The 7,722-nt window shown below is 35.5% G+C and overlaps 1 protein-coding gene across 1 annotated transcript; it reads left to right on the top strand.

Moving 5' to 3' along the window:
* Positions 1-1,107: 1,107 nt before the first annotated feature.
* Positions 1,108-7,299, top strand: LOC107826902 (chromo domain protein LHP1-like). The gene is made up of 6 exons (XM_016653948.2): positions 1,108-1,448; positions 1,565-1,590; positions 1,708-1,794; positions 1,925-2,659; positions 6,382-6,442; positions 6,839-7,299. Exons 1-6 carry the CDS (start codon positions 1,200-1,202, stop codon positions 6,884-6,886), a joined length of 1,206 nt encoding a protein of 401 aa, XP_016509434.1. The 5' UTR covers positions 1,108-1,199; the 3' UTR covers positions 6,887-7,299.
* Positions 7,300-7,722: the final 423 nt, after the last annotated feature.

Raw genomic sequence — 7,722 nt, 5'->3', positions numbered from 1 at the left:
CCTTTGTATTGACTTGAAATGAAATCTAATCATGGTTTTGCATTATCATTATGGGAAAAGGAGCTACATAGCCAACCACTACTAATTACTTCACAATTTTCCCCATTAATTAACTTTTAACATTTTCCCCTTCAAATTACTACACACTAAGTTCTTACGGAGTATTTAGAGTTAGGGGTGTCAATAAATATTTAAAAATCGACTAAATCGACCAAACTGTACCGCACCGAATCGATTTTTAGGTTTCTTTTAATAAAAATTTATAATTGTACCGATAATTAGGGTAGGTTTTTTATTTTATAAAAATAAACCGAAAAAATACTGAACCGTACCAAATAAATTTTACATATGAAAAATATATTTATATAGTAAGCTTAAAACTAATAAAGCATTAAATTTTTCATTGGGCCTTGGAATTATAAAACCTGTTACAAGCCAACAAGTAATTAAACTCAAAATACTAGTTCCTAAAACCTATTATCCTACTTATACTTAAACTAATTTATTTAAAGTATCTTTATTAGCAAGATACAAAGTATTCTAGCGATTATGAGTAGCAAACTATAATGTATTGAATATGTTTTCCTTCATATAATTTAGATTGATCTTTTCTAATATTTAATATAGACTTTATTCTTGAGTCATGTCTTGGATAATATCTTTTCACTCGTGTAATTTATATCTTTTCATGTTTTTTAATTCATCAACTTTTAAACCATCAAAATGCCTAGAGAGTTTTGCTAAGTCGTATAACAGAAAGCATGTTATTGCATTCTACTTTTACTAGTGAATTTTACATGACATTTAAAAAAATACCAAAAATTAATCGAACCGTACCAATACCGAAGTGAAACCGATATGATTGAGACGGTTTCGAAAATTCTAATTTTGGTTATGCATAATAGAATAACCAAAAAATTAGTATGGTACAAATTTTATAAAATAACCGACCGAACCGAACCATTGACACCCCTACATATAATTATACATAAGTTTTCAATTTTTATTTATTTTTTTATTTTGTTTTTGGAAACATACCCTTAAAATTAGGACGGAGGGAGTAACAAATAAATACAAAAGCTAGAAATTATCTGTCAAAAGAAAAGGACTTCATACCTTTTTTTTGTTTCTTACAACAGTCCTTTCACACAGAAGACTGCAAGCTGAAAACAAACTTAGAGAGAGAGAGAGAGAGAGAGATGAAAGGAGGGAAACAGAACTCCGACGCCGTCGCCGGCGACAATGGTGTCAGTTCTGAGCAGCCATCCACCGGTGCCTCACAAGCTGAGCAGCAAGAAAGAGATGGGGATGCTGGCGAAGAGGATGAAGATGTGGGAAAGGAGTATGAAGAGAAACTCGAAGAAGAGGAATTAGCTGATGTGGAAAAACCAAAGCTTGCTGAAGGCTTTTATGAGATTGAGGATGTGTGGAGAAAGAGGGTTCGAAAGGTTAGTTTCATTCTGGAGTCAAACGAGTTTTCTCTTTTTTCGTTACCTTTTTTATCCTTATTTAATTTTGTGGTTGTATGAATTTGGGAATCTTGAAAATGCTGTGGAAAACAAAGGGCAAAGTTCAGTATCTAATCAAATGGTAAGTTTACTATGGAATAGATATATAAAGTTGTTTGCTTTCCTTCCCATTTTCCATTTTTGAATTGTTGTACCATGAATTTTGTTAGATTGAAGGATAAGCTTCTGTTGTATACAGGCGAGGCTGGCCGGAGAGTGCAAACACATGGGAACCTGTGGAGAATCTAATGACATGCTATGATGTTATTGACGCATTTGAAGAGAGGTGTGCATTTTTTGTCCATTGCACTTACCTGAGTATAGTAGTTAGCTGAGTTGGTTTAATAGAATAATGGGAATATTGATTTTTCGGCTCTTTTTCATTCTTTTGTTGTGCTTTGTTTTTCTTTTTGAAGCTTGCGGTCAGGGAAACAACGATTGGCACGTAAGCGTAAGCGGCAGCATGGGGTTACTCACACTCAAATAAAAAAGCAGCAGCAGCAGCAGCAGTGTTCCCCTGCAGCTGCTACAAATGATGTGCCTGCAGTGAAGGTTAGCATAATGGAGGAACCTATGCCCTCATCTCCTCTGGCTAGCTTGGATGCTATTAATCATGTGGATAGTAGTGGTAGTGGTTTGAATGATATCCAAGTGGACGGAGTGGCGAACGACAATGATTTGAATTTTGATTCCTCTATAAAAGAAATTAATGAGAAAAATGAATTGGATTTAAAGCTTAGTGAATTAAAGGGAGGGATAGCAACAAAAGAGACATCTGTGGATAGATCTGGTGATGGCCTTACAAGTGGATTTTCAGCAGCCAATGGAACAGAATCACTTCAATCTGGTCGTTGTACCGGAGCTAAAAGGAGGAAGCCTGCTTCTGTTCGGAGGTTTAAACCGGAAACTGCCTCAGGTGTAATGAATGATTCCCAAGATGCTTTACCAAATGCTACTAGTGGCCCTTTTGTTGCATTCACGAAGGAAGGAATTCACAATCATGGATTTGTGGGCAATGCTTTGGGTTGCAAAAATAAGTGGGATGATTCCAAAGATGCCTGTGCCATAACAGAAATTATAAAGCCTATGAGCTATTCGGCATCTGTATCGAGTGATTTTCAGGATGTGTCCGTGACCTTTTTAGCTAAGAGGTCTGAGACTACACTTGTTTTTACTCAGTTGCAAAGAATATGAGCTTTCCTTAAATATAGTGAAATTAATGTCTTCAGAAAGGAAAAAAGGTACAGTAAAAATAATGAACTTCTTTCAAATGAACAAAAGATGCTTGCTGTGCACTAAATTTGTTCCTTACTCACTTATCCAAACTACCTCAGTTATTCTTGGATGTAACATATTTTTTGGATGCCATGTATTGGAATTAACTGGCTTTTTTTCTGTTTTATCACATGCATTGTCTTGTTTGGTGTCCATTGTTTCTTCCATCAATGGTAGTGCAAAGTTCTGTCTTTTCTTCTTTGGAACAGAATATGTCGGTTGGACTCCAGTGGGTGAACCTCTTTAACAGAACTGCTTTTCGTATACACTTTGAAGGATGTGCTGAAACCTTTAATCTAAGGAAAAGGAACAGTCTCTGTAGAGAGATTATTTAATCAGGATCTGAGATAGGTCTTTGAGAAAGGGAGCCTTGGCGTAACTGATAAAGTTGCTGCCATGTGACTAGGAGGTCAAGGGTTCAACCCGTGGAAACAGCCTCTTACAAAAATGCAGGGTAAGACTGCGTACAATAGACCCTGTGATCCGGCCCTTCCCCGGACCCGCGCATAGCAGGAGCTTAGTGCACCGGGCTACCCTAAGATAGGTCTTTGACTTGGAAAGGGAGAGAAAATGATGGACTATCATTTACCCATTTGATTTCTCTAGGTGACCTTTCTTTTTGGTTTTAGCTTGTTGAGTTTTGGAACATTCATCAGTTACTGAGTTACTCCCTTTATCCTGGTAAAATTTGAGCTTGTTTGGTGTTGCTTAGAGATTAAGAAGTGAAAGTTTGAATAAATTAATATATTTGTACTCGATTTTAGTATGTTTACTACTTTAGTAATGTGAAAATAAGTATAATTGTTGAAAGGACTTTCCTTCAATTATACCAATAAATGAATATCTTTAAAATTCACTCACTTGCTTAATGCCTTGCACTCTCATCAATGCTACTACAACTTATAACCAAGTTTCAAGATATAAGGGAATGCTGTCCATCTGGTTCCTTTGCTATTTCCTTCTAACATTGCCTTAATGTCTGTGACATTGCCTTAACCGTCTCTAGCCATCTTTTTTAAGTGTCCCACATTAGTTGAGGGAATAGGATTTTGTCTCCTGATATGGTCTTGGTCAATGCTCACCTCATGAGATAGCTTTTTGGGTTGAGTTAGACTCATTGTTATTTTTTAACATGGTATTAGAGCTAGTCCTATGCCTATCTTGGTTTATCAAATGTTTGGGCCCTTAAGTTATCCAGATGTTCAGTTTTGGGCGGTGCAACGGTGTTTTGGTTGAGGTAATGAGCTTCTGCCCTCCTCATATGCTCTTTGGGTAATCCTCGTCCCATGAGCTAACTCTTGGGATTGTATCAGGCGAAAGTCACCAATTTATTCAGTCCAAATTGTCGCTAAATAGAACTTGCCCTGCGTATCTCTATCTTTATTATTTCTAGCAATATCCACCACTGGACTTTGCTCTTCACCTCATCTAACAACGCACCTCTAGTCAACTTTTGCAGTCTGTTTAACTATCCAAATTGAAGACCAATCCTCTGTGGAAACTACTCTATCCTCCTGGTGTAAACTTTATCCATGAAGAGCATAGCATCTCCCTAATCTAGCTTGTTATTAACAAATTAACAAAACTTGCGTAGAAGCAACTAATATTGTTCTTGGGCTTGCTCCTTGACCTGGTAATGATAAACTGTAATTTCTAGTGAAGTTGGTTATCGTGGTAAAGTTGAAACTGTCTATGCTGCTTTGGTTGTTAGTGTTTGGACCAGAGTTACTTTAACATGACCCCTAGGGAGTAGTAAATTGAATTTGGCCATTCTAAACACAATACACTAGCAATTCATTTATATCCCTTTGGTTTACAATTTAGCTAGACTAATTTTTTTCTAACTAGACTCAACTTATTAAACCGTGGTTCATAATTTTTTGCTAGTGCTTCTTTGTGGAAGAACCTTTATTTTGGATAAAAAGAAAATTCGTAAATCATATCTTCATCTATATTTTAAAGAGAATTTATACTATTTTAACCAAGGTTAACACACACGACACCCATTTTCTTTTACAATTTTGTGACAATTAGTTTATCTAAATCTGACTCTCCTTAATGGAATTGTAACTCCAAAAATCTTTTGTTAGTGCTTTATTCTGTAAAAACCTTTGAAGTTATTTACTTGATGATAATAAGAAGTGATTTGATACTATTTTGTTGAAGGTTTTGAACTACATTACCATAAAAAAAAGGTTTTTACCTAGGTTAACTATATAACCTAGTGAATCCTACTCTTTGCAAACTAAAATTTATGCTGGGTAGTGTATCACATTTTTTTTCCCATTCCACAAACTGGAATAATTTTCATGTTAAGCAACTTTTGTGTGGAGGATGTAGGGTTTAAGTAGAAATGCTGGTAGACTAAACTTTAGGTACAGGGCAACGACCAGTATCATTCTTGAATGTGTTGTGGAAGCCATTATGGAAGAGCAAGAATGTAATAGGGACTAGGGAGAGCCAGAGTTGTTACAACAGGTTGATAGAGCAGTCAAGTCATAGAGATAATAACTGGCCTTGGAAGATGATTTGAATAACCAGAGTTCCAGTTAAGGTAGCATGCTTTGAGTGGTTAGCAACCTCGGGAGCCTCTTTGACTCAGGACAATTTGCAGAAAAGAGGCTTCAGTCTATGCAATAGGTGTTACCTTTGTGAAGAAGAACAAGAATCAGTGAATCATCTCCTCCTTTATTGTAGAGTATCTAGGCAATGCTGGGATCTATTTTTCAGCATCTGGTATTTCTTACTGTCAGGGGTTTGTTAGAAGCGGAAACCTCAAAGAGTACCTAGAAGGCTAAAACAGATGTGGAGAACCATTCCGTTGTGCATTCTATGGACCTTATGGCTGGAAAGAAACGATGCTTGCTTTGAAGGACATAGGAATCATATTATTAGAATTAAGAATATATGTCTCCATAATCTATATTTTTGGTGTAAAAGTAGTCAGTTAGGAAATCTGAATCAATATTCGGACTTTCTGGAGGTGTTAGGAGGGGGGAGATAGCTTGTTGATGTTGTCATTTGGGATGTTTCTTGTACCATTTTGTACTATCTTGGTACCTTATAAATAAACTTTTACCTTGTCAAAAAAAAATAATTTATATGATAATAATAAGCGGGAGAACCACGTAGGCATATTTATGGAAATGGACGAAATAAAATAAAAAGAGAATTTCACAAGTAATGCGTCAATGAACCGTGACTGATATTTTAAGAGGGACAATGTAGTCTTTGAAATTTCTGTTGTTGCAACAGTAAGGATTAAAGTATGAAACTTAATGTGATTTTTGTGAAAATTGTGTCTAATTGTGTTGCAGCAATATTATGTGTCCATGTAGGTGTTTTCTTGGATGGGTAATGCGTATAGGTGTTATCTGTTATATTACATCCCCCTCTCTTTCTTGTCTTTCTTTTTTACTGGAGAGAGGGGGCTTATGCCTGACTTGTCTTTTTTTGCTAATGATTTGACCATTCTCATCAGCTTTTACCTTGTCGCTAGCTTTATAGTCTAGTTCAATCTGTCAGCTTAATATTACTGTGGTGAATCTTTTATAAGTTTATAGGTTATATGATGGCATTTTGTAATGGCTTCCTGCAGGTCTGATGGAAAGGAAGTTATGGTGGATAACAAGTTTCTGAAGATGAATAATCCACTTGTGGTAGCTGCTTTTCTTTTTCTCTTTCGAATCTTTCCTCATCATAAAATGCAGTGATATTATATTTTCATTATGGACTATTATAGTGACCCTCTATAATTCCCATACTTTAAAGAGACCTCTGTTGTTTTAAAAATACACCAACCTGATCTCTTAACATATCATCACTTAAACACAGTTCCTTGATGCATCTTATTTCATTCAAAATAAAAAATATTTACTTCTTAGTTGGTCATTAACAAAAAAATGTTAACCTACTGGTTTGTGAATTAATGTCAGAAACTAGAGGAAAAGATCATTTTAAGTGTAGTAAACCTGAAGAGGAGGTTAATGTAATTTGTTATTTCTGTTTTATGTTCTATTCTTTTTAATTGAACTACCATTTGCTTTCATTTGCAGTTGATAAACTTTTATGAGCAAAATCTTCGATATCATCCCACACAATGAGTGCGCTTCTGCGGAGGTGGAACTGTTGTCGCCCGACTTGTCTCTATGTATAGAGTAGCAACAGGCTGTAGGTATTAAACCTGTTAGAGTATTTATTAGGGAGGTTAGTAAAGCACTAGAGTTATGCTGCATATTATGGGAAACCCTGCATTAGCTTCAGCTGATTTTTCAAAAAAAAAAAGGTAGACTTTAAAGGTTGTATTTCTAGAGTATAACCCAATAGATGCATTGTAAATGACGATAATATTCTTTTGTTATCTTAGGTGGCAAAACCATTATAAGTTTTGTAGTTCAATAGCATTAATATGGAATGCAGACATCCGCAAATGTTTGTGGCATTGCTCTGCTGGTGGCCATTGTATGTAAATGAACAGAAGGGAGGATGATTGATAATCTAGCTGATCGAGTTTGCTTAACAATTGGGTCTTTTGCTTCTCTTTCCTAATGTTGTGTCAGTTGGAGATTTTGGTATGAGATTTTTTCATTCCTATACACTATTGGAAACTTTATTACCCTAAATGTTCATGTTTAGTAAATTACCCTACCTATACAAGTTTTGTTTACAAAATATATACATTCCACCTTAAAAGGCTCCCAATCCATTATTAGTGCCTTCAATTAAGGGATTTAGTTCCACCTTGAATCACTTCCAGAATTATTCCGCATGTCCATTGTTATCCACGAAAGGTTTTTTGAGTTTTGATCAGTATTTTTTTTTGCTTTTTTTTTTTTTGGAACTAATTTCTGAGGAACTCCAGCCACCAGAAGAATTAGACTTTCAAATTTGCTCTTTCCATTCTTTGCTTTATCGTAGAAAAGAACTACTCCATAGACAC

The sequence above is a fragment of the Nicotiana tabacum genome, chromosome 1, assembly GCF_000715075.1.
Source record: "Nicotiana tabacum cultivar K326 chromosome 1, ASM71507v2, whole genome shotgun sequence".
In the NCBI taxonomy this organism is placed as follows: domain Eukaryota; kingdom Viridiplantae; phylum Streptophyta; class Magnoliopsida; order Solanales; family Solanaceae; genus Nicotiana; species Nicotiana tabacum.
The sequence above is the reverse complement of the archived record's forward strand: the minus strand, read 5'-3'. Positions and strand labels throughout refer to the sequence as shown.

Excerpts from the sequence above, each read along its gene's own strand:
- LOC107826902 (XM_016653948.2), top strand. The coding sequence starts at position 1,200 with ATGAAAGGAGGGAAACAGAACTCCGACGCCGTCGCCGGCGACAATGGT. Across the intron at positions 1,449-1,564 it reads GGAGAAAGAGGGTTCGAAAG|GGCAAAGTTCAGTATCTAAT; the intron begins GTTAGTTTCATT and ends TGGAAAACAAAG. Across the intron at positions 1,795-1,924 it reads ATTGACGCATTTGAAGAGAG|CTTGCGGTCAGGGAAACAAC; the intron begins GTGTGCATTTTT and ends TTCTTTTTGAAG.